General features: G+C 44.0%; 1 protein-coding gene and 1 non-coding gene across 3 annotated transcripts in view; both read right to left on the bottom strand.

The window, feature by feature from the left end:
• Window positions 1–27,279, bottom strand: part of DRC8 (dynein regulatory complex subunit 8) — a 135,918-nt gene that overhangs the window by 102,663 nt on the left and 5,976 nt on the right. The window contains exons 2-3 of one of the 2 annotated variants that reach the window (XM_074385671.1): window positions 9,289–9,465; window positions 433–544 (exon numbers count right to left, since the gene is read on the bottom strand). In XM_074385671.1, the coding sequence (XP_074241772.1) occupies window positions 433–466 (34 nt within the window). In that variant the 5' untranslated portion in view covers window positions 467–544; window positions 9,289–9,465. The remainder of the gene's footprint in view (window positions 1–432; window positions 545–9,288; window positions 9,466–27,279) is intronic. The other variant, XM_074385672.1, reaches the window with a different exon arrangement.
• On the bottom strand, window positions 7,655–7,760 carry LOC120362111 (U6 spliceosomal RNA). Its single transcript, XR_005578106.1, has one exon. It is a non-coding gene; the product is annotated as a U6 spliceosomal RNA (small nuclear RNA).

The following is a 27,279-nucleotide window of genomic DNA, read 5'->3' as shown; positions in this document are numbered from 1 at the left end:
GTGCTTGGATTACAGGCGTGAGCCACCACGCCCAGCCTGACACAAGATTTCACCATGTTGGCCAGGATGATCTCCATCTCTTGACCTTGTGATCCACCCGCCTCGCCCTCCCAAAGTGCTGGGATTACAAGCATGAGCCACCGCCCCCGGCCTTTTCTTTTTACATATTTGTAATCAATCATTCCTCACCGAGTAGTAAAAGGAAGGCAGGCACAAACTCCCGGGGGCTCTTGTTCATTTCAGCCTCCCTCTCCATGCTTGGAGGGGGATGATTCACTCAGCATTCAGAAAATGCTTCCGGAGCACCTACTTCCCAGGTACAGGACTGTCTTCTGGGTGCCACACAGAGCACACAAACATGAGAGCTGCTTCTGTGGTTGCTGAGGTCCTTCTGGAGCTGGTAAAAATGACCCACAAACTTGAAATACTCACCCGCCAATGCGACATCCTCCTTCAGATGGTGCATAGCACAGAGGCGGCGCCTTCACCATGCCCACAGCACACCCAGCAGTGGCTTGTATCTACCTGTTTTGAAGATTATCAACTGACAAAAAAAAAAAAGAAAGAAAGAAAGAAAGAAAACTATCAACTGACAATCCAAAATGCTGTAGAACTCTCATCAGAATAGACTCATAGTGTCTTTCCCAGGAGACAAGTGGGGGGTTACTCCTATTTGTAAAGAGCAAGGGACTATGGATTTAAGCAATTTGGCTAAGTTTATTCACCAAGTTATTTTATTTCGGTGCCTTAAGTGGGTCTCAAGGCCTTTGAATTCATAGACTTTAAGTAGAAGATTAACTAGAAATGTCATACTAATTATGGTTCATTTCCAACCAAATAACTAAACCTAGTACCTCATTTTTTGGCCTTGATTTTAAAACTTTTTCATGTTGTTATATGATTTGGACAAATACCACGTTTTTTTAGAGATATAACCAATAATTTAAGACTTTAAAAAATTAATGGCAACAAACACAAAACCTTCCCTGAATGATCTTAAAAAAAACCATGGCTATGCAGGATTGAAGCTCATCTATAGCTTCTTTTTTTTTTTTTTTTTTTTTTTTTTTTTTGATAGAGTCTCACTCTGTCGGCAGGCTAAAGCGCAGTGGTGCGATCTCAGCTTACTGCAATCTCTGCCTCCTGGGTTCAAGTGATTCTCTTGCCTCAGCCTCATGAGTAGCTGGGATTACAGGTGCACGCCACCACACTTGGCTAATTTTTGTATTTTTAGCAGCAACGGGGTTTCACCATGTTGGCCAGGATGGTCTTGAACTCATGACCTCGTGATCCACCCACCTTAGCCTCCCAAAGTGCTGGGATTACAGGCATGAGCCACCGTACCTGGCCATGTATAGCTTCTTTTTAATGGCTTTCTCTTGAAAATTTGAGTGTTCAGAAGACTGTGACCCTGTCTTTCTTTGTATTATTATTATTATTATTATTTTTTTTTTTTTTTTTTTGAGACGGAGTTTCGCTCTTGTTACCCAGGCTGGAGTGCAATGGCGCGATCTCGGCTCACCGCAACCTCCGCCTTCTGGGTTCAGGCAATTCTCCTGCCTCAGCCTCCTGAGTAGCTGGGATTACAGGCACACGCCACCATGCCCAGCTAATGTTTTGTATTTTTAGTAGAGACGGGGTTTCAACATGGTGACCAGGATGGTCTCGATCTCTTGACCTCATGATCCGCCCGCCTCAGCCTCCCAAAGTGCTGGGATTACAGGCTTGAGCCACCGCGCCCAGCTTGTATTTTTTTTTTTTTTTTTTTGAGACAGAGTTTCGCTCTTGTTACCCAGGCTGGAGTGCGATGGCGCGATCTCGGCTCACCGCAACCTCCGCCTCCTGGGTTCAGGCAATTCTCCTGCCTCAGCCTCCCGAGTAGCTGGGATTACAGGCACGTGCCACCATGCCCAGCTAATTTTTTTGTATTTTTAGTAGAGACGGGGTTTCACCATGTTGACCAGGATGGTCTCGATCTCTCGACCTCATGATCCACCCGCCTCAGCCTCCCAAAGTGCTGGGATTACAGGCTTGAGCCACCGCGCCCGGCTGTATTATTATTTTTTAATGATCACTTTAACAATGAACAGCACGCTGGGAAAGCCGGGGCCCTAGACTCCTGATGTTATTTCTGTTTTTGCTCCAGTGTCACTTAGGAAGGTTAGACCTCTATGCTTCCATTTCTTTGAAATGAGTATGACGTTTTTACCACTTAACACTTCTGCTTTGCAATCTTAGGATGATCATTGTCCTATTCTCCATAAGTATCGCCCAGTAATAACACTAATAGAATTTGAGGATCAAAAAGGTTAAATAGGATCACTGTCTTGATAACGTTAAGGGCAAACTTCACTCCGATCCAGGCCTTAGACACCCACATGCCCTCCAGATCTACTGTGCTTTCTTGTCTTTACTAAACCATATTTGGTCTAAACAGTCCCACCCTGACGGCACCTGGTCCTTCATGCTTCCTAACAGTCCGTAGAAACACACTACTGCTAAAATGAAGTAGATGAGAGATCTCGGCGAGACGCAATCCTGTTTTTAAAGAGGACTATACGTCACTATCATTCTACCTTTGTTTCTATCATTAGACTTTATTTTCAGAGCACTTTTAGGTTTTCAAAATAATTAAGCAAAAGGTAGAGTTCCCCACGCCTCCTTTCCGCCTGCCTCCCCACCAGTGTCCCCTACTATGAACATTTTAAATTAGTGTAGGCCAGGCACAGTGGCTCACACCTGTAACCCCAGCACTTTGGGAGGCCGAGGCGGGTGATCACGAGGTCAGGAGTTCGAGATCAGCCAGGCCAACATAGCAAAACCCTGTCTCTAATAAAAATACAAAAAATTAGCCGGACACATGGCATGCACTTGTAATGCCAGCTATGTGGGAGGCTGAGGCAGGAGAATCACTTGAACCCGGGAGACAGAGGTTGCAGTGAGCGAAGATCACAACACTGCACTCCAGCCTGGGCGACAGAGTGAGGCCCCCTTCTCTGAAAAAAAAATTAAATCAATCAGTAAATAAATCAGTGTAATCCCATTCTTTCAATTCTATAACACAGGCACACACACACACGTACGTATGTGTGGGTGCAGTCTTGACCTTCAGGTGTCAGGCAATCCTCCCACTTCAGCCTCCTGAGTAGGGGGGACTACAGGCACACACACCACTGAATCCAGTTTATTTGATAATATTTAAAAAATTGAAGACAGCTATTGCTTTGGCAAACAAGAAAATAAGTATTTTAGTGAGCTTAAGCACTCAGACTTATGAGCTACCAACAGAAGAATTACTTTGACACCATTTATACCCAAACTAACCTTACTGCACTTGATAGGAATGCTTACGTGTAAACAGCTGTGCAGCTAGTTGGGGTCATGATTTGCAAGTGAACACAGTAAAGAAGCCACTGGCCTTGCAACGCTAAGCTGTAGACCGACGTTCTGCTCCTGTGTCTTCCCTCCCCTGATGACTCTGGCTGAATCTCTTAACTCCGGAATTCTGGGTTGGATTAGAAAATCTAAAAGAGACCTTTCCAGTTCAAAATGCTATTAATTGATTAATCCCTTGTTTTCCAAAGTGAGTGGAAGGGTATTTTATGCAGCTGACAATTTCTATTTATTTATATAGTTGTTTTTATTTTAAGGTATATTTAAAAATCTGCCTCAAACCCAGATTTCATAAATATCATTGCTTAAGATGAAACTACATTTAAAAAATTGTTCCATTTATGTCAAATTAAAGAAAACGTTGGTATCTAATAGTACAAGCAACATGGCCCTGACAAAAATCAGAAGGAAAGGGTGGCGAGGTGCAGTGGCTTACACACGCAGTCCCAGCGCTTTGGGAGGCCAAGGCAGTAGGGTGGCCTGAGACCAGGAGTTTGAGGCTGCAGTGAGTATGATCATGCCACCACTGGAATGATCTGCCTTCCAGCCTGGAAGGAGACAGCGAGAGAGAGAGAGAGAGAGAGAGAGAGAGAGAGAGAGAGAGAGAGAGAGAAAAGAAGTAAAGTGTATTAGTTCGTTCTCGAATTGCTGTAAAGAACTACTCAAGAAAAGAGGTTTTAAAAAAAGATGGCTGATCACTAGCAGCTTGGGATTGTAGCTCCCAGTGAAAGCGCGAAGAACGAGAGGACGCCACACCTTCACGTGAATTCTTGTTGCTCACGCACCAGGAGATTCCCAGCGGAGGAGCCCCACGGGTCGCCAGCGCGACTCTTGTGACCGGCGAGGCGGTTTTGCCGGCGCCTCGGAGCGTCGGTTCTTGGTGCAGCGTCAGAAAAGCACCATCAATCTTAACGCCGCTGATTGAGTCGGCGCAGTGGGTTGCTCAGATTTCGGCGCTGAGAATCAATAAGTCGGACGTCCACTCAGAAGCCCAATTGCAAAGACAGTGAATACAAAGACCACAGATGGATAAATCTACAAGGAAGGGAAGAAAACAGCCAAAAAAGGCTGAGAATACCCAAGATCAGAACGCCTCTCCCTCAGCAGGGGATCCCAGTTCCTCATCAGCAACGGAACAAGGCTTGATGGAGAACGAGTGTGTTCCAATTACAGAAGCAGGCTTCAAAATGTGGATAATGAGAAACTTCTGTGAATTAAAAGAACTTGTTCTAACCCAATCCAAAGAATCTAAGAACTTTGAAACAAGGTTTGACAAAATGTTAAGAAGAATACACAATTTAGAGAGGAATATAAGTGAATTGATGGAGCTGAAAAACACAATACGAGAACTTCGTGAAGTATGCACAAGTTTTTTTTTTTTTTTTGAGACGGAGTTTCGCTCTTGTCGCCCAGGCTGGAGTGCAATGGCGCCATCTCGGCTCACCGCAACCTCCGCCTCCTGGGTTCAGGCAATTCTCCTGCCTCAGCCTCCTGAGTAGCTGGAATTACAGGCATGCGCCACCATGCCCAGCTAATTTTTTGTATTTTTAGTAGAGACGGGGTTTCACCATGTTGACCAGGATGGTCTCGATCTCTTGACCTCGTGATCCACCCGCCTCGGCCTCCCAAAGTGCTGGGATTACAGGCTTGAGCCACCGCGCCCGGCCTTGCACAAGTTTTAACAGCCGAATTGATCAAGCAGAAGAAAGGATATCAGAGGTCGAAGACCAACTCAATGAAATAAAACAAGAAGACAAGTTTAGAGAAAAAAGGTTAAAAAGGAACGAGCAAAGTCTCCAAGAAATATGGGACTATGTGAAAATACCTAATCTACGTTTGATAGGTGTACCTGAATGTGACGAAGAGAATGAATCCAAGCTGGAAAATACGCTTCAGGATATTATTCAGGAAAATTTTCCCAACCTAGTAAGGCAGGATAATATTCAACTCCAAGTAATACAGAGAACACCACAAAGATATTCCTCAAGGGCCGGGCGTGGTGGCTCAAGCCTGTAATCCCAGCACTTTGGGAGGCCGAGGCGGGTGGATCACAAGGTCGAGAGATCGAGACCAACCTGGTCAACATGGTGAAACCCCGTCTCTACTAAAAATACAAAAAGTTAGCTGGGCGTGGTGGCGCGTGCCTATAATCCCAGCTACTCAGGAGGCTGAGGCAGGAGAATTGCCTGAACCCAGGAGGCGGAGGTTGCGGTGAGCCGAGATCGTGCCATTGCACTCCAGCCTGGGTAACAAGAGCGAAACTCCGTCTCAAAAAAAAAAAAAAGATATTCCTCAAGAAGAGCAACTCCAAGGCACATAATCGTCAGATTCACCAGGGTTGAAATGAAGGAGAAAATACTAAGGGCAGCCAGAGAGAAAGGTCAGGTTACCCACAAAGGGAAGCCTATCAGACTTACAGCAGATCTCTCAGCAGAAACCCTACAAGCCAGAAGAGAGTGGGGACCAATATTCAACATCCTTAAAGAAAAGAACTTTCAACCCAGAATTTCACATCCAGCCAAACTAAGCTTCATAAGTGAAGGAAAAATAAAGTTTTTTGTGAACAAGCAAGCACTCAGAGAATTCATCATCACCAGGCCTGCTTTACAAGAGCTTCTGAAAGAACCATTACACATAGAAAGGAACAACCAGTGTCAGCCTTTCTAAAAAATACCAAAAAGAGCATCAATATAATGAAGAATTTACATCAACTAATGGGCAAAACAGCCAGCTAATATTAAATGGCAGTATTAAACTCAAATATATCATTATTAATTCTAAATTTAAATTGACTAAATCCCCCAATCCAAAGACAGACAGGCAATTTGAATAAAAAACTAAAACCCATCAGTATGCTGCATCCAGACCCATCTCATATTCAAGGATACACAAAGACTCAAAACAAGGGATGGAGAAAGATTTACCAACCAACCAGAGAGCTAAAATATATAAATAAAAAGCAGAAGTTACAATTTTTGCCTTTGATAAAATAGTTGTTAAAGCAACAAAGATCAAAAGAAGCAAAGAAGGACATTATATAATAATAAAAGGATCAATGCAACAACAAGAAGAGCTAAAGATGCTAAATATATACGCACCCAATACGGGAATACGCAGACATACAAGACTAATAGACTTAGACTCCCACACAATAATAGTGGGAGACTTCAACATTAACATTAGACAGATCAATGAGACAGAAAATTAACAACAATATCCAGGACCTGAACTCAGATCTGGAACAAGTAAACGTAATTAACATTTATAGAACTCTCCACTTTAAATACACAAAATATACACTCATCAGTACCACATCATATCAACTTAGAAATTTAAACAAAATGTTGGTTGGCTCCTTGTTTGTTACTCTCTTCCCTCATTTTCTTTCACGTCTCCATTATTAAGGACAATTATAGGCATACCCATATTTAGACTGCATTCTAGCCCGGGCAATAAAGCAATACCCCCATCCTCTCTCCCTCTTCCTCTTTCTCTTTCTTCCTCTTCTTTATTTTTTTATTTTTTTATTTTTTTTATTTTTTTTTTTTTGAGACAGAGTTTCGCTCTTGTTACCCAGGCTGGAGTGCAATGGCGCGATCTCGGCTCACCGCAACCTCCGCCTCCTGGGTTCAGGCAATTCTCCTGCCTCAGCCTCCCGAGTAGCTGGGATTACAGGCACGTGCCACCATGCCCAGCTAATGTTTTGTATTTTTAGTAGAGACGGGGTTTCACCATGTTGACCAGGATGGTCTCGATCTCTTTACCTCGTGATCCACCCGCCTCGGCCTCCCAAAGTGCTGGGATTACAGGCTTGAGCCACTGCGCCTGACCCAGCTTTTTTTTTTTTTAAGGACAAAGTTATTGCTCCTAAATTATCAATTGTGCCGTAAGTCTTTCTGTAGGCTTTTTTGGTGTTATTTTGGTGGGCTTTTTAAAATTATTTTTAAAATATTATTATTTTTTTTAAGACAGTGTCTTGCTCTGTCACCCAGGCTGGAGTGCAGTGGTGAGGTCTCGGCTCACTGCAACCTCTGCCTCCCAGGTTCAAGCGATTATCCTGCCTCAGCCTCCTGAGTAGCTGGTATTACAGGCATGTGCCAACATGCCCAGCTACTTTTGTATTTGTAGTAGAGACGGGGTTTCGCCATGTTGGCCAGGTTGGTCTCAAACTCCTGACATTAGATGATCCACCCACCTTGGCCTCCCCAGGTGCTGAGATTACAGGCGTGAGCCACCGCCCCCGGCCTGTTTTGGTGTTTTTAAAAATATGGAATGCTTCATGAATTCATGTGTCATCCTTGCTCAGGGACCACGCTGATCTTCTCCGTATGGTTCTTCTTTTATATTTATAATGTATCTGCTTTTATGTTTGTATCTTATGGAAAGGTTTGTTGGATGTGGTATGCCATTACTTCAATTTATAATAGACATCCCTCAGTCATTCTCTTCTTCAAGTACATGGAATAAGATGATGTGATTTAAGGATACACATTTCATGGCTTCCTCCCTAAATAGTCACACCCACAGCTGAAGCACCCACCCTAGCAACTGAGAGAAAAGTAATTGTGGGCTCCGAACAGCAGTTTAAAAGTGGGAGGCTGAAGGAGAGCCGAAGCTCCGTGCCTTTCCTGAGTCCTTGGCACAGTGATTGCGGTTTTATCTGCCATACCAGCTCCGGGGGTTTCAAATGGCAGAATGGCACCATTTACCCAACTTTCTAAGGCTGCCACTGTACGTTTACTGAGCACAGAGGGAACCGTTATGAAGGTCGCTTCTGTCCCCATTCTTTCTAGTTATCTACCAGCCTGTCACCCAGGCTGGAGTGCAGTGGCGCCATCTTGGCTCACTGCAACCTCTGCCTCCTGGGTTGGAGCAAGTCTCCTGCCTCAGCCTCCCGAGTAGCTGGGATTACAGGTCTGTGCCAGCACACCCTGCTAATTTTTGTGTTTTTAGTAGAGACGGGGTTTCACCATGTTGGCCAGGCTGGTCTCGAACACCTGACCTCAGATGATCCACCCACCTCAGCCTCCCACAGTGCTGGGATGACAGGTGTGAGCCACAGCACCCAGCCTGCACCCCAAATATTTTAAACATTAACCAGCCTCTCTTTTCCATCTAAAAATGTTAAGGAACTGCATATTGTGCAGTGCCTCTAGCATGCGTTAATCAGTACCAGAACCTCAGCGTTCATAGGTTTGTAAATGGTGCTATTGCAGATAGATAGGAATGTGTCCTCTTAATTTATTTGCATGACTATATATACATATGCACATATGCATGTGTGTGTGTTTTCTGCTATAAACGAAGAACGGAGGAAGCCTGAAATGGAGGTTGGATGATCTCATCCAAACGCATCCTCGGCTTATGCCTGCGCTTCCTTTTCTCTGTTGCAACCACTGCTTTCCATGTTGTCAGCTGCTTTCCATGACTTGGTATCTTAGATTAAATTTCTGCTCTTGCTATGTTTAGAATCTATTTTTAACTTGGCCAACTGATTTACTACGGAACCATGTGAGTGTTGCTATTTTCAAATACATAATAGTTGTCCCCAGAACCCACTAAAAACTCCGTAGAGAAAGCATTGTCTGCCTGCCCGGTCAGTGGTGCATTCTCCAGAATGTAGGGTAACGATTTTAAAACAAAGTAAGCATTTACTGAGTTCCTAATGTATGTCAGGCAACAGGCTGGGTGCTTACTTATGTTTTCTTAGTTAGTCCTCAAAAAAATCCTGTGTCGGTAGAGACTTCTTGCCTGATGAAGCGCATCGTAACCCTGCATGTAAGTATGAAGGTCTGCACTGAGTGCAGAGATCATGGGTATTCAGGCCAACCCATCCTGAATTCAGATGCTATCTTTGCCACTTGTTAGCTGTGTGGACTCGAGCAAATTACTTACCCTCTCTGGGGCTCAGCTTTTTCATTTGTCAAATAAGAACAATGATACTTCCTTGCAGATACTAACAGAGTTGATGTAGCATATTAGACGCTTCCACAGAGTCTGGCACGAGCCGTAATGCAGGATAAAAAGTAGTTGCTGCGATTTTTTGATTGTTCTGAGATTTTTTTTCGTGTTCTTGAAAAGAAAAAAAAAAATTCACAGAGTTTGGAAGATGCAGGTGAAATTAACGTGTTGTTAAAGGGTCACTGCACTGCTCCTAGAACTCTTTGACCTGGGCAGTTTCAATCTGAGCAGCTGGAAACTGCAATAATCCAGTGTGGCTTTGGGACAACCGCCAGGCCTTTCAGTCCGGGCCTTTCGCCCCTGGGAGTCTTCAGACATCTGGAGGAACGTCATGAGTCACACTGGTTATTGTTTAACAGAATCTCAGCTTTGAACAGGTGTGCCTTTGCCTGCTTGGTCTCAGCTTAGGAAGAAGCGACTCATCATACACCTACAGGACAAATTCTTGATTCTTGTATCTATATCCAGCTGGAGCTGAATAAAAACCACTTGTGATGATTTCAGAATCCCTGCCGTAGGCTGGGCACAGTGGCTCATGCCTGTAATCCCAGCACTTTGGGAGGCCGAAGCTGGCGGATTACCGGAGGTCGGGAGTTCGAGACCACCCTGACCAAATGGAGAAAAGCCGTCACTACTAAAAATACAAAATTAATCATGCATGGTGGCACAAGCCTGCCTGTAGTCCCAGCTACTCAGGAGGCTCATGCAGGAGAATTAGTTGAACCCAGGAGGCATAGAGTGTGGTGAGCTAAGATCTCGCCACTGCGCTCCAGCCTGGGCAATGAGAGTGAAACCCTGTCTCAAAAAAAAAAAAAAAAAAAAAAAAGGAATCCCTACAGTGTTCTCTGGGAGACCAACTGGGTGCTGATCAAGGGCACAAGGAGCTTTTCTGGATGGTTTGGATTTATGCCTTGTGACTTTGCGTTTTCCCTGAATGCCAAGCAATGTAGCAGATCTGGTCTACCTCCTCTGTCCAAGTGGCTCTTTCCGTTTGGTTTTCTTCTCTGCCTGCTGTGGAACTGATAGCTAACATTAGAAGACACTGATACAATTTCTTCAGTTTAAGGGCAGGATTTAGGAAACCTCCCCTCCCCTCCCCCCACCCCTCCCCTCTCTTCCCCTCCCTTCCCCACCCTTCCCTTCCTGCAGGGTCTCATCTGTCACCCAGGCTGGAGTGCAGTGACACAATCAAGGCCCACCGAAGCCTCTACCTCCCACGCTAAGCAGCCTTCTAAGTAGCTGGGACTACAGGCGCATTCCACCACACCTGGCTAACTTTGTATTTTGTAGAGATGAGGACTCACTACGTTGCTCAGGCTGGTCTCAAAGCCCCGGGCTCAAGCGATCCACTCACCTCCGCCTCTCAATGTGCTGGGATTACAGGCCTGAGCTACCATGCCAGGCCTTTCATAGGTAGGTTAATAGCAAATTGTTTTATGTGACTTGACAAGAAAGAAATCATTTTCTTCTGGTAATCTGAACAAAGTGAAAAGAAATTCTGAGTCTTCATCCATGGAGTGTCTACTGATAATCTATGTCTCCAGGCTGGCATGCAGTGGCCCACGCCTATAATTCCAACAATTTTGGAGGCTGAGGCAGGTAGACTATTGGAGCCCAGGAGTTCAAGACCAGCCTGGGCAACATGGCAAAACCTCGTCTCTACCAAAAATGCGAAAAATTAGCTGGACGTGGTGGCACATTCCTGTAGTCCCAGCTACTTAGGGGACTGAGATGGGAGGATCACTTTTCTCCTGTTTAGACAAGGTCTCACTGTCACTCAAGCTAGAGTGCAGTGGCACAATTATAGCTTGCTGAACATCAAACTCCTGGGCTCAAACAATCCTCTTGCCTCAGCCTCCTGAGTAGCTAGGACTACAGGTGTGCACCACCAAGCCCTACTAATATTTTAATGTTTGTAGAGACAGGGTCTCCCTGTATTGCTCAGGCTGGTCTCAAACTGCTGGCCTCAAGTGATCCTCCCAAGGTGTTGGCATTATAGGCATGAGCCACTGTCCCCACCGATATTTTCAATATCTCTCTTGCACACAATCTTGTTTAGAAAACTCTTGTTTTATGTGCCTTACATAGGCAGTCAGAGGTAATGTAAATTGTTGATTGTTCATAGACAATTTTGTCAGCAACAATCAAATATACAATCCAAAACGGTTGCCCAAACCATTCTGAAAAAATAGATTTTGAATTTTAATATCTAAATCTAGCTTACTGGCCAGGTGTGGTGGCTCACACCTGTAATCCCAGCACTTTGGGAGGCCAAGGCAGGCAGATCACCTGAGGTCAGGAGCTTGAGACCACCCTGGCCAACATGGTGAAACCCCATCTCTACTAAAAGTACAAAAATTAGCAGAGTGTGGTGGCGGGCACCTGTAATGCCAGCTACTCAGAAGGCTGAAGCAGGAGAATCACTTGAACTCGGAAGACAGAGATTGCAATGAGTCAAGGCTGCACCACCACACTCCAGCCTGAGCATCAGAACGAGACTCTGTCTCAAAGTCAATTACTCAATCAATCAAGCTTACTATCCTGTTCATTAGATCTTAAAAGTGTTCCTGTTTAAAATTTTGGTTGTCTTGGTAAAATATTTGCAACGAATTGGGCATCTTTGTAGAAACGGTTTAGTGTTCATTTGAATGCCCAGCAGGCCAAGATTAGAAATTGTTATAAAATAAATCTATTTTAATGTGGTTCATTTAACTGACTTAATATATTACCAGACCTGAACGGAACTTTTCAGGGAATTTAGTTTGCCTTCTTTGCATTTAAGGCTTTCAGATTTTATAGAAAGAAACTCTCAGTGAAAAGGGTAGGGTCAATTAACATTATTTTTCCACGATTTACAAAAGATTATTTTTTAATCAATAATATTTGCACATGGTACAAAATTCAAAAGTTACAACAGCTCTATAGTGACAAGGCAGCCTTCTTCCTGTCTTTCCCCCCAGCCACCTGATATCCCTCTCTAGAGAGATGAGCAGCTTTTTTCTTTCTACTTTTTAAAAACCAGATGCAGGCCGGGCGCGGTGGCTCAAGCCTGTAATCCCAGCACTTTGGGAGGCCGAGGCGGGTGGATCACGAGGTCGAGAGATCGAGACCATCCCGGTCAACATGGTGAAACCCCGTCTCTACTAAAAATACAAAAAATTAGCTGGGCATGGTGGCGCGTGCCTGTAATCCCAGCTACTCAGGAGGCTGAGGCAGGAGAATTGCCTGAACCCAGGAGGCGGAGGTTGTGGTGAGCCGAGATCGCGCCATTGTACTCCAGCCTGGGTAACAAGAGCAAAACTCCGTCTCAAATAAAAAATAAATAAATAAAAAATAAATAAAAACCAGATGCAAATATTTAAGTTCTTTGAGCAGTGTCTGCTTACCTTCCTTTTAGAGTAACCAAAAAAATGGCATAGCCCAGCATGTTTCCAGAATCCTGTACAAAACGTTTACATATAAAGCATGGAGAAAATGAAATTGGCTTATTTTTCACGGAGCCCTGGAACAGTCTTCTACTGCATATTAATACAATAATGATAGTAAGCTATCATTATATATAACTACAATGACCATATTTGTGTATTTTAAATAAATAGAAAACTGGTTTCATTAAAATTAAAGATGATGAAATGGTCTCCAAATTATTTGATAATCATTTATGTATATACCATTTCTCTGATTTGCTAATTATGGAATGAAAATTTCTCATGAATTTATATAGGAATTGAAAAAAATCTAATTTCCCCTAACTGGAAATCAATCCTGCATTTCTAATTTTTTTTTTTTTTTTTTTTTTTTTTTTTTTTTTTCAGAGACGGTGTCTCACTCTGTCGCCCAGGCTGGAGTGCAGTGACCCGATCTTGGCTCACTGCAACCTCCACCTCCTGGGTTCAAGCAATTCTCCTGCCTCAGCCTCCCGAGTAGCTAGAATTACAGGTGCCCACCACCATGCCTGGCTACTTTTTTTGAATTTTTAGTAGACACGGGATTTCCCCATGTTGGCCAGGCTGGTCTTGAACTCCCGATTTCAGGTGATCTGCCCACTTCGGCCTCCCAAAGTGCTGGGATTACAGGAGTGAGCCACTGCACCCGGCCTCTGGTCAACATGTTATTAATGCTTGAGACCAGAGCAGTGAGTATGATATGGCAGGACTTATAAATAACTATTAAATAAATAATTGAATGAATAAGGATATTTCATTGTGCTGATCATATCTTTATTTTATTTATTTTGAAACAAAGTCTCAGTCTGTCCCCCAGGCTGGAGTGCAGTGGCATGATCTCAGCTCACTGCAACGTCTGCCTCCCAGGTTCAAGCTATTCTCGTGCCTCAGCCTGCTGAGTAGCTGGTATTATAGGTGTGTGCAACCTTACTCAGACTTTTAGTAGAGACAGGGTTTCACCATGTTACCCAGGCTGGTCTCGAACTCCTGACCTCAGGTGATCCATCCACCTTGGTCTCCCAAAGTGCTGGGATTACAGGTGTGAGCCACTGCACCCGGCCTGATCATATCTTTAGCTGTCACAAAGTTTAGTCATTGTAATTATACTGAACAACAAATTTACGATTAAGAAATTATAATAAGGCCGGGCGCAGTGGCTCACGCCTGTAATCCCAGCACTTTGGGAGGCCGAGACGGGTGGATCATGAGGTCAAGAGATCGAGACCATCCTGGTCAACATGGTGAAACCCCGTCTCTACTAAAATACAAAAAATAGCTGGGCATGGTGGCGCACGCCTGTAATCCCAGCTACTCAGGAGGCTGAGGCAGGAGAATTGCCTGAACCCAGGAGGCGGAGGTTGCGGTGAGCCGAGATCGCGCCGTTGCACTCCAGCCTGGCTAACAAGAGCGACACTCTGTCTCAAAAAAAAAAAGAAAGAAAGAAAGAAATTATAATAGGTAAATATAATAGGTCAAATCTAAAGCAATGCAATTTAACAGGGATAAATGTTAAATCCTAAACATAGTCTTCCACAATCATTGTAATACGAAAAGATATGAGCATTAAGGCTTGAAGTGTGGAAGGAAGGAAAGAGAGAGATAAGAAGGGAGGAAGGGGAATAGAAAGGAAGCCAGCTTTATACTTTAGTGGATAAGAACCTCAAAATGTGGCCAGTTATATGCTATAGCTGCTGAATGAAATGCAGAGATAATTAACAAAGTAAGGGAGAGGAGTCCTCATATTTGCTGTGCAATAGTCAGACTTCAACTGAAACACATTTCAAATTCTGGATACCCTATGTTAACAGAACAGTGACAATCTGTAGAGAATGCATAGGAAAGTAACCAGGGTGATGAGTAGATCTGTGACACATGACGATATACAGAAAATAAATCATATCTACAGGACGGTCCTGGACCATAGACTCCCAGGGTTTGAAAACTTCTCAGAGATTATCTCACCTCCCTGTCCACCTGCAGATGGAACCATTACTTGTGACTTTTACACATATCTCAATGAGATCATAACATAGAATTGCTGGTCTAGAACCTAGATTAGTGGTTCTCAGAGTGTGGACCCCAGACTAGCAGCATCACTATTAGCTGGGGTATTGTTAGAAATATACAAAACAAACAAACAAACAAACTAAATATACAAAACACCTGGATCCCCCTCCAGATCTACAGAAGCAGAAACTGTGAGGGCAGGGCTCAACATTCTGTGTTTTAACAAGCCTGCCAGGTGATTCTGATGCATGAGAAAATTTGAGAACCATTACAAATCATCAGATGTACGTATTTAGCCTAGAATCTCTTTTTAAATTGACTATTATTTTTGAGATCGACTCTCTGTTGCCCAGGTTGGAGTGTAGTGGCGCGATCTTGGTTCACTGCAACCTCTGCCTCCTGTGTTCAAGCGATGCTTGTGCCTCAACCTTCTGAGTGGCTGGGAATACAGGCATGTGCCTCCGTGGCAGCCTAATTTTTGTAGAGTTAATCGAGACGGGGTTTCACCATGTTGGCCCGGTTGGTCTCAAACTCCTGACCTCAGGTGATCTGCCCACCTTGGCCTCCCAAAGTGCTGGGATTAAAGGCATGAGTCACCACGCCCGGCCAGATTTTTCACTCTTGAGTTTCTTGTATATTCTGCATATTAGTCTCTTGTCAGATGAATATTTTGTAAATATTTTCTCCCATTCAACAGGTTATCTCTTCATTCTGTTGATCGTTTCCTGTGCTGTGCAGAAGCCTTTTCGTTTAATACAGTCCCATTTGTCTATTTTTTTCCTTTTTTTTTTTTTGAGTCGGTGTACTCAACCATTTGTCTATTTTTGTTTTAGTTGCCTCTGCTTTTGAGGTCTTAGCCATAGAATATTTGCCTAGACCATTTAAGTGGCAGTTGTATGTGTGTGAAAAAATATATACCTATTTGCCTAGACCAATGTCCTGGAATGTTTCCTGTATGTTCTTCTACTAGTTCTATAGTTTGGGGTCTTTTTTTTTTTTTTTTTTTTTTTTTTGAGACGGAGTTTTGCTCTTGCTACCCAGGCTGGAGTGCAATGGCGCGATCTCGGCTCACTGCAACCTCCGCCTCCTGGGTTCAGGCAATTCTCCTGCCTCAGCCTCCTGAGTAGCTGGGATTACAGGCACGCACCACCATGCCCAGCTAATTTTTAGTATTTTTAGTAGAGACGGGGTTTCACCATGTTGACCAGGATGGTCTCGATCTCTTGACCTCGTGATCCACCCGCATCGGCCTCCCAAAGTGCTGGAATTACAGGTGTGAGCCACCGTGCCTGGCAACTTTTGGCTTATTATATCTCAGGTGATCCTCCCGCCTCAGACTCGCAAAGTGCTTGGATTATAGGCATGAGCCACCACACCCAGTCCACTCCTGGGTTTTAATTTACCACTTACTTGCTATGTAACCAAGGGCAATTAATTTAATCTCTACAGGTTCCTCACCTTTAAAATGGGGATAATAATAGTATCTTATTTCCCAAGGTTGTTTTGAAGTTTAAATGACTTAATACCTTGCCAGACATGCGGTTCACATGAAATAAGTGTTCATTGTTATTTGTCTTCACAGCACTCTCACTATGAAGCAGCAAACAGTCCAGAGTCTCTGAATTTAGAATTTAAGTTCTAGGCTTCTAAATGATGGATTCCAACATAGCACATCGCTTTTCCATCCAGCAAAAATCCTACTCATTCATCAGTGACTCAAACTCAAGAACCGCTTTCTCTCTGAGTCTCTCCTCATCTCTCTGTGACCTGCTACACAATCAACAATCAACAGTCAACATGCTTCTTTTTTTTGGGGAGACAGAGTCTTACTCAGTCACCCAGGCTGAAGTGCAATGGTGTGATCTCAGCTCACTGCAATCTCCGCCTCCCAGGTTCAAGTGATTCTCCTGCCTCAGCCTCCTATGTAGCTGGGATTACAGGTGTGCACCACCACACCCGGCTAATTTTTGTTATTTCCAGTAGACATGGGTTTCACTATGTTGGCCAGGCTGGTCTCGAACTCCTGACATCAAGTGATCCACCTGCACTGCCCTGGCAATGTGTTCGGATTACAGGCGTGAGCCACCACACTGGGCCTCAAATGCTTAATTGAAGATGTCATTGACTGTAAGGGGAACCGTTGTTTTGTGCATCGTTAAGGAAAACAACCTGTCAATAATAATTGTGAGGCCCAGCACAGCGGCTCACGCTGTAATCCCAGCACTATGAGAGACTGAGACAGGCAGAACACTTGAGCCCAGGAGTTCGAGACCAGCCCGGACAACATGGTGAAATCCCATCTCTACTAAAGATACAAAAAATTAGCTGAGCATGGTGGTGTGCACCTGTAGTCCCAGCTACCTGGGAGGCTGAGGTGGGAGGATTCCCTGAGTCTTGGAGGCAGAGGTTGCAGTGAACCGAGATCATGCCACTGTGCTGAAGCCTGGGTGACAGAGTGAGACCCTGTCTCAAAACTAATAATAATTATTATTATGAGACACCATCTATTGTAAGATGCCTCTGGATTTCAGAGACATTAGTGTACATCTTAGAATAAATGAAACAAGATACTCCTTCCCTTAACTGGGCGTAGGTGGCATACCATGCTGTGAATATCTCTAAGGAGCACACATTGTACTCCGTCGAAGCTGGTTGGTATTGGGGCTGCTTTCCCTAGTCACTGTGAGTAACTTCAGGATAGGGAATATATCTAACTGACTTTGCTATTTCAGTGCTTACTACCATGCTTGGCGTAAGATAGATATTCAATACCAACTTGCTTAATGTAGATCGCAGTCCTGGTACCTAGCATCGTAGTAGACACTGTGAGAACACTGAAAATGGAAGGTATATGGCTGACTCTGCACAGTGAGAAAACTTCAGTGACCCAACAGCTCAACTAGACATACACTGGCGAATTAGTCGTCTTGCTTTGAGGCACAGAAAAACAAAACATGTCACAGACTGCCTTCCACATTGGCACCATTTTCCACAGGAAACAGGGACCTTACGTTGCTTGGAACTGTGGCAAACGCACACACACATCTTATATAGGTTTTCAGAGACAGACGGGCATTTTGTCAGCTGTGACAATGAACAATAGTCCTAGAGGCCTGAAGATGTCCACTTTCAAATTAAATATCACGAAGGACACGTTCCTCCCTAGGGTGCTGTTGGATACACCTCTTCTCTGGCTTCTTTTCCCTCCTTCTGAAGGCCTTGAATGACCTGCCTTTTAAAGTATAAAAATAGGTGCCCAGACGAGGCTTTGAAACAGTTCAAGAACAGAGCATCACAGGAATCCCAGATCCTATAAAAATTTTGGCCGCATTTTCTTTTTCCTTTTCTTTTTTTTTTTTTTTTTTTTTTTGAGACGGAGTTTCGCTCTTGTTACCCAGGCTGGAGTGCAATGGCACCATCTCGGCTCACCGCAACCTCCACCTCCTGGGTTCAGGCAATTCTCCTGCCTCAGCCTCCTGAGTAGCTGGGATTACAGGCACGCGCCACCATGCCCAGCTACTTTTTTGTATTTTTAGTAGAGACGGGGTTTCACCATGTTGACCAGGATGGTCTCGATCTCTTGACCTCGTGATCCACCTGCCTCGACCTCCCAAAGTGCTGGGATTACAGGCTTGAGCCACTGCGCCCGGCCCTTTGGCTGGATTTCTTAATGCCAAGACAACTACAGATGAATGCTGATTCTACTTTCCCTCTTTCTCTTTAGGTGTATAAAGCCAAAGAGGGCAGGAGCAGTGCTTCACGCCTTTAATCCCAGCACTTTGGGAGGCCGAGGCAGGGGAACCACTCGAGGTCAGGAGTTCAAGACCAGCCTGGCCAACATGATAAAACCCTGTCTCTACTAAAAGCATAAAAATGTGTGGTGGTGGCACCTGTGATCCCAGCTACTCGGGAGACTGAGGCAGGAGAATCGCTGGAACCCAGGAAGCGGAGGTTCCAGTCATCTGAGGTTGAGCCACTGCACTCCAGCCTGGAAGACAGAGTTAGACTCTCTCGAAAAGAAAAATAAATGAAACCAAAAAGACGAGAGTGGATGGTCCACGTAACACTATGTATATGCCTTACCCATATTTTCCTTCTAAGACATGTGTATGCTCCATGTATGTCACCTTGCTTGTATCATATGACCCTGTAACCCTGGCCACACCAGACTGTACTCTGAACCAGCTCCTCCAAAGGCAATGGGCTATAGCCAGGCATGGTGGCACACACCTGTAATCTCAGCTCCTAGGGAGGCTGAGGTAGGAAAATCTCTTGAACCCAGGCGGTGGAGGTTGCAGTAAACCAGAGATCATGCCATCGAAGGTAAGAAAGGAAGAAAGAGAGAGAGAGAGAGAGGGAAGGAGGGAGGGAGGGAGGGAGGGAGGGAAGGAAGGAGAGAGAGGGAGGGAGGGAGAAGAAAGAGGAAAGAAGGAAGGAAGGAAAGAGAAAGAGAAAGAGAAAGGAAAGAAAAAAGACAGAAAGAAAAGGAACGGAATCTGAGAAAACGAGGTAGCAGCATGAGCATGACACTAGAGCAGGTGCAAAAGCCTCCGCTCCAGAGAGAAGGTCACTGAGCTGCCATTGCTTTTTTTAAAAATTTTTTTTTTTTTTTTGAGACGGAGTCTCACTCTGTTGCTCACTGGAGGGCAGTGACGCGATCTCGGCTCACAGCAACCTCTGTCTCCTGGGTTCAAGGGATTCTCCTGCCTCAGCTTCCTGAGTAGCTGGAAGGCGTGCACCACCATATCTGGCTAATTTTTTGTATTTTTAGTAGAAACGGGTATTCACCATCTTGGCCAGGTTGGTCTCAAACTCCTGACCTCGTGATCCACCTGCCTTGGGTTCCCAAAGTGCTGGGATTATGGGCGTGAGCCACCGTACCCGGCCGAGCTGCCATTGCTTTTAGAAAACATTGGTTAGAATTACTGTTTTCTGTGAAGCCTACATTCTCTGCTGGTGAGACATTTCTTTGTTTCTTTACTTTCCTGGCATTTTTATGTATTTTAAAATAACTTTAAAAGTTATTAATATGATACATGTTCATTGAGCAAACCTCAAACAATAAAGAAGTTAGTGTTGGTATGTCAAGCCCATTCTTTCCTTCATGTTAATATTCCAAAGACAGCCACTACTAACAGTTTCGGTGTAATGTTCTTGCATATTTATTTTAATATAGCATGTTCTGTAACTTGCTTTACTTAGCAATAAATTATAGAGAGAAAGATATATACTTTTCAACATCTGCATAGTTTTCCATTGCATGGATATACCACATTTTACTTAACCAATCTGATACTGATGAATGTGTGGGCTATTTCAAGTTTTCAAAATAACAACCAAAAATACAAATGTCAGCCGGATGCAGCGGCTCACACCTGTAATCCCAGCACTTTGGGGAGTCCCAGGTGGGCAGATCACCTGATGTCGGGAGTTCAAGACCAGCCTGGTCAACATGGTGAAACCCTCATCTCTAATAAAAATACAAAAATTAGCTGGGTGTGGTGGCGCACACCTGTAATCCCAGCTACTCAGGAGGCTGAGGCAGGGGAATCACTTGAACCTGGGAGGCACAGGTTGCAGTGAGCTGAGATCGCACCACTGCACTCCAACCTGGGCAACAGAGCAAGACTCTGTCTCTAATAAAATAATAATAATACTAATTCCTATAAGTCTACATGTCATGTACCAAGGACTCAGAGAGAATTAAGACATAGTCCTCAATTTCAAGGACAGGACAGATCTATGAAAAATAAACTAGAAACACAGAGCTGAGGGCAACTAACCTGTCCGGATGGACCTGGGGTGGATTTCACAGAGACGATATTTAAATATAGACTTGAAAGGTAAGTTGACATTTTCCAGGTGCAAAAAGAAGGGGAAAAGCATTTCAGGCAAAGGCACAGGAGTGTAAAAGGACTGGCAAATCCAAGGGATGTGACTGATGGGAGAAGTTCCATGCTTTTGGAAGACAACGGTAAGACGGGTCTTGTCAGAAGTGTTCCATCTGACGAGCATCTTTTTTGAGCCATGTCTCAAACTGGGTTCTTTATTTCTGTCTTCTTTCCCTGACTGGAACGTATCCAATATGGAAGTCACTGGCCTCCACATGTGGCTACTGAGTGCTTGGAACATGGTGAATGTGACTGAAGAACTGAATTTGTAATTTCATTTTAACTTAAATGTAAAAATGGATACATTTGATTCAGTTGTTGGAAAATTTTTAGTATGTGAAGAATAATTTGGTTATCTGAATCTACTTCTTCAACTATAAATTTTATACACTCTAGATACAGATCAGGCCGGGTGCAGTGGCTCCTGTCTGTAATCCCGGCACTTTGGAAGGCCGAGGCGGAAGGATTGCTGAAGGTCAGGAGTTCGAGATCAGCTTGGCAAACGTGGTAAAACCCCATCTCTACTAAAAATACACACACACACAAATTAGCTGGGCATGATGGCGCATGCTTGTAATCCCAGCTACTCAGGAGGCTGAGGTGGGAGGGCCCCTTGAGCCCGGGAGGTGGAGGCTGCAGTGAGCTGAGATTGCACCACTGCACTCCAACCTGGGTGACAGAGTGTGAAACTGTCTCAAAACAAAAACTAAAACAGAAAACCCAAAGAATGTAACATGTCTCATTGATGACTTTTTATATTGATTACATGTTGAAATGATATTTCAGCTATATTGGGTAAATAAAATATATTAAAATTAATTTCATCTGTTTTCCTTTTTAAAATGTGGCTAGTAACATTTCTGAATGACTTGAATGGCTTATACTGTATTCCTATTGACATTGCTGATCTGGACCCTCCTCACTCCTGCTCGGAACTCAGTAAGAGTTTCCTAACTGTTCTTTCTGCCTTCTCTTGTTCTACAGACCCTCTACTAGTTTCATCCTCTCAAAACACTATTTGAGTTTTTTGGGATGGGGTCTCACTTTGCTGTTCAGGCTGGAGCGCAGTGGTACAACCATGGCTCACTGCAACCTCCACCTTTTGGGCTCGGGTGGTTCTCTCACCTCAGCCTCCTGAGTAGCCGAGACCACAGGTATGCGCCACCACACCCTGCTAATCTTTTCAAATTTTCCGTAGAGACGAGATCTTGCTATGGCGCTCAGGCTGGTCTCGAACTCCTCAGCTCAAGCAATCCTCCCACCTTGGCCTCCCAAAGTGCTGGGATTACAGGTGTGAGCCACTATGCCCAGCCTTCAAAGCACACTACTGTTATCAAACTAGGGTGCAAATTCCAAAATCACGTCTCAAGTCCTCAGATGTCAGCTCCTTTCTCCCTGGCCCGCTTCCTGGGCCTTCTCCAGTTCATCCATCCTCATTGCAAATCCAGCTCATTCTTTCCTTCTCTCTGGCCCAAAATCTCAGCTCCATCTTCTGATTTTTCAAGAAAAGCTAAAAACCCAGATTTTTATTTGGAAATTTCTGATTTGCAAAATGTTGGCAACTCTGACAGAGACTGCCTACCCGATATCCATTTCCCCCTTTTCTTTAGAACGCTGCTTGGAATCTGGGCAGCAAGCTTCCTGGATGAAATAATACATTACCCAGTCTCCCCTGCACCTTGGGTGGATAATAAGACAAATGGAGAAATTGAAGGCTTTTGCCCTCCCCATCTTTCTCCTTCCTGAGAGAATGAACGAAAATGGCTGGAACTGCGGCAGCCACTTTGTATCGTGTGACAGAGTATTGAGAGTGAAAGCCGTTTGTCAAGAACGGTGGTACAGAAAGACAGGTGGCAAGTCCTGGCTGCCTCGGGAGCCACCACCTTGAATTGCCCATCTTTGGTTTTTCTTTTACATGAGAGAGGAATAAACTTCTATCTTACATAGCCACTCATTAGGCTTTTCTATTTGTATTTGACTCATTTGGCTTTCTGTTTGACTCATTTGGTCAAACCAAATTTGATAATGACTTCAATGGTTTAAAAAGCACTGTGCAGATACAAAAAACAAAACGAGCACAAACATGCCTATGGCTCACCTAAAAGCATCTGGGCCTCAGTTCCCAATGTGAGAAATTGGTTCATTTCATTAAATGATCTATGAAACCATTTCCTGGATTAAAACTTTTTTTTTTTTTTTTTTTTTTTTTGAGATAGAGTGTCACTCTGTCGCCAGGCCAGAGTGCAGTGGCACGATGATCTCAGCTCACTGCAACCTCTGTCTCCCAGGTTCAAGTGATTCTCCTGCCTCAGCCTCCCAAGTAGCTAAGATTACAAGCACGCGCCACCAAGCCCAGCTAACTTTTGTATTTTTAGTAGAGATGGGGTTTCACCATGTTGGCCAAGCTGGTCTCAAACTCTTGACCTCGTGATCCCACCCACCTTGGCCTCCCAAAGTGCTGGGACTAGGGGCATGAGCCACCATGCCCGGCTGATCAAAACTTTTTGTACACATTACTTTAATCATCACATAAATGAATGCCTGTTACTTACCAGATACTATTTTAGGTGCTGGGATACAGCAGTGAGCAAGGATATAAATTACATTCCTCTAACAGTTGCACTGTGAATAATTCAGTGCCGATCTTTATTAAGCCAAGATCAGAAACTCACACAACTATGTGAACAGGTCTTTAATTTCTGTGTTCTGATTAGTCTAATCACCAAGCAGGGTTAATAATGCTTTAGCTCAGCCGGGCACGGTGGCTCATGCCTGTAATCCCAGAACTTTGGGAGGCTGAGGTGGGTGGATCACAAGGTCAGGAGTTCGAGACCAGCCTGGCCAAGATGGTGAAATCCCATCTCTACTAAAAATATAAAAAATTTAGCGAGTTGTGGCAACAGGCACCTATAATCCCAGCTCCTCAGGAGGTTGAGCCAGAGCATTGCTTGAACCTGGGAGGCACAGGTTGCAGTGAGCTGAGATTACGATACTGTACTCCAGCCTAGGCGACAGAGTGAGACTCCACCTCAAAAAAAAATAAAGTGCTTTAGTTTGGCTGGGCGCGGTGGCTCACGCCTGTAATCCCAGCACTTTGGGAGGCCAAGGCGGGAGGATCACCTGAGTTTGGGAGTTTGAGATCAGCCTGGGCAACATGGTGAAACCCATCTCAACTAAAAATACAAAAATTAGCCGGGTGTGGTGGTGCACACCCATAATCCCAGCTACTCTGGAGGCTGAGACAGGAGAATCACTTGAACCCGGAGGCAGAGGTTGCAGTGAGCTGAGATCATAGCACTGCACTCCAGCCTGGGTGACAGAGCGAGACTGTCTAAAAACATTTTTTTTTTTTTAATTGTACTTTAGGTTCTGGGGTACATGTGCAAGTCATGCAGGATTGCTGCACAGGTACACACATGGCAATGTGGCGTGCTGTCTCCATCCCCCCATCACCTACATCTGGCATCTCTCCCCGTGTTATCCCTCCCCGACCTCCCCACAGCTCACTAGCAATAGCTAATGTGCATTGAGTGTTTGACATGGATGATCTAATTAACCCTCAGAGGAGGCGATCCCCAATTTTTTTAGAAAAAGAAGAAATTAGGTAACTTGTTCATAGCTAGTAAGCACTAGAGACAGTCTTCAAAAATCAGTTCAATTCTTTGGACACTTTGAGGATCAAATGAAAATAATGCATGTGGAAACATTTGGGGAAATTGGCAATTCCGCCCAAATTCTTTCTCTAACAAAGGTCTAGAAAGAGAAGGAAAACAACGTTTCTAAGTGGATGATGTGTGTTACATAAATAGAGAGCTCATACTTACTACTTCCTTCCTGTCAGACACACTGCCAAGGGGTTTTCATCTACTGACTACCAGGAATCAAATTCTGGGCTATGTGCTGAGGACACAGAGATGAATGAGAACAGGTTTACTGTAGAAATGAATCCACCAGGCCAGTCACAGTGGCTCACGCCTGTAATCCCAGCACTTTGGGAGGCTGAGGTGGGCGGATCACAAGGTCAGCAGTTCGAGACCAGCCTGGCCAATATGATGAAACCCTGTCTCTACTAAAAATACAAAAATTCCTGGCTTATACAAAACAGCAGTAAGACTGCCTGTAAAACACACACACACACACACACACACACACACACAAATTAGCTGGGTGTGGTGGTGGGCGCCTGTAATCTCAGCTACTTGGGAGGCTGAGGCAGGAGAATCGCTTGAACCCAGGAGGTGGAGGTTGCAGTGAACAGAGATTGGGCCATTGCACTCCAGCCTGGGCAACAGAGCGAGATTCCATATCAAAAAAAAAAAAAGAATCCACCATTTTTAGGGAACATGATTTAATGTTAGCATGAAGCCTCAGCAGACAATAACATCCTGCCTTCTTTCTATATATTCTAATGAATGTACCAACTTATTATAATTAGCTGGGTCATTGCCCTTATCAATATCCCTGAGTCAATCAATATTCCTTAAGTCATTTCACCTTTTGGTTATTTTTTCAGTCTTGGAAGAAAATAACCCCCAAAAAAATGCTACAAGGAAAACTTAGAAATATTAACTTCTGCAATCCTTGTTACATATGAGAGCTTGAACATAAGTCTTTATGTCATCTCTCCCAAAATTGCACTTAAATGCGAAAAACTGGTAACAAACACATTTAAAATTTACCACTGGTCAGAAACCATTTTAAAGGCTTGTGATATATTAATTGGTTTAATCCTCACAACTAAGGTACTAATCCAGTGAGGTAGGTACTCATATTATCCTCATTTTACAGAGAAGATTCTAAAACTTTCTAGAAAGATAAAACAGGTCACACATAAAAAATCAAGAATTGGAATAACACCACATTGCTCTATGTCAACATAAAATCAGCATTCGTTTGCTCAACAAAAGAAACTGAGAGATGCCTTCAAAATTCAGAGGAAACGTGTTTTTCAAACTAAAATCACAATCCCAGCCTGTAGAAGAAAATAAAATAAAAACATTTTCTACTGTGGTCTTGCACAGCAAAAATTTTATTTGTTCCATGGTTTTTCTCAGCAACTGACTGGAAGATATATACTCCTCCCCCTCCCCTCTGCACGCACGCGCACACACACACACACACACACACACACACACACAGAGCAAACCAAGAAAGATGAATACGTAAGATCCAAGAAACAGGAAATCCCACACAGCAAGGAATTCAAGAAAATTTCCAAGTTGTTGGTGAAGAAAAACCCCAGGTGCGTGGTGAACTCAGAGAGCAACCAGTCCGGGTCGGAACAGGCAGACAAGAGTTCTGCCAACAACACGTTCAAGAAAAAAAAGTAAACTAACGGGTTATTTATTTAATGTATTTGATCAGTTTACATCTTTACTGGAACATTTAGGGTTGATTTAGTAGTAAGTACACAAAAAATGAAGTAAATAAAAAAGTGAGGCTGAGAGCTTGAGGCTACCCTTGGCAATATAGCGAGACCTCATCTCTGAAAAAACAGAAAATCTGGCGGGGTGTGGTGGTGCGTATCTATAGTCTTAGCTGCTTTGGAGGCCCAGGCAGGAGGGTCACTTGAGCCCAGGAGTTCGAGGCTCTGGTGAACTATGATTGTACCACTGGACTCCAGTCCGGACAACAAAGCAAGATCTTGTCTCTAAAAATAAAATGAAATGAAATATTTAAAGCAAGGCAATTATTAACTAGGAGAAACACATTTAAAACATTAAATTAAAAAACGATGGCCAGGTGAGGTGACTCATGCATGTAATCCCAGCACTCTGGGAGGCTGAAGGGGGCAGATTACCTGAGGTCAGGAATTCAAGACCAGCCTGACTAACATGGTAAAATCCCATCTCTACTAAAAATACAAAAATTAGCAGGGTGTAGTGGCAGGCGCCTGTAATCTCCGCTATTCGGGAGGCTGAGGCAGGAGGATCACTTGAACCCGGGAGGTGGGGGTTGCAGTGAGCTGAGATTGCACCACTGCACTCCAGCCTGGGCAACAGAGTGAGACTCTGTCTCAAAAAAAAAAAAAAAAAAAAAAATTAAATAGTAAAAGTTAAAACGCATTAGGAAAAACAAAAAAATTGTACAGGAAGAATGTAATTAGCTGTGAACTACATAATGATGTAAATGCTAACCATTTTTGTAACGAAATAAATAAACTGATCATGGTTGCCTCTGGACAGCGGGTTGGGAAGGTGGGGCAGGAAATGCTGATTTTCATTATAAATGTAACGACTCTAATGTCCTAACTTCAATTCTTTAACCTAACGTATACAAATTACATTTAAAAATTACTAAAACTGGCCTGGCATGGTGGCTCATGCCCGTAATCCCAGCACTTTAGGAGGTCGAGGCACGAGGTCAAGTGATTGAGACCAGCCTGGCCAACATGGTGAAACCCTGTCTCTACTAAAATACAAAAATTAGCCAGGTGTGGTGGCGTGTGCCTGTAATCTCATCTACTCAGGAGGCTGAGGCAGGAGAATCACTTGAACCCGGGAGGCAGAGGTTGCAGTGAGCCAAGATCACACCACTGCACTCCAGCCTGGCGACAGAACGAGACTCTGTGTCAAAAAATA

Source organism: Saimiri boliviensis, chromosome 14, assembly GCF_048565385.1.
Source record: "Saimiri boliviensis isolate mSaiBol1 chromosome 14, mSaiBol1.pri, whole genome shotgun sequence".
NCBI lineage: Eukaryota > Metazoa > Chordata > Mammalia > Primates > Cebidae > Saimiri > Saimiri boliviensis.
The sequence above is the reverse complement of the archived record's forward strand: the minus strand, read 5'-3'. Positions and strand labels throughout refer to the sequence as shown.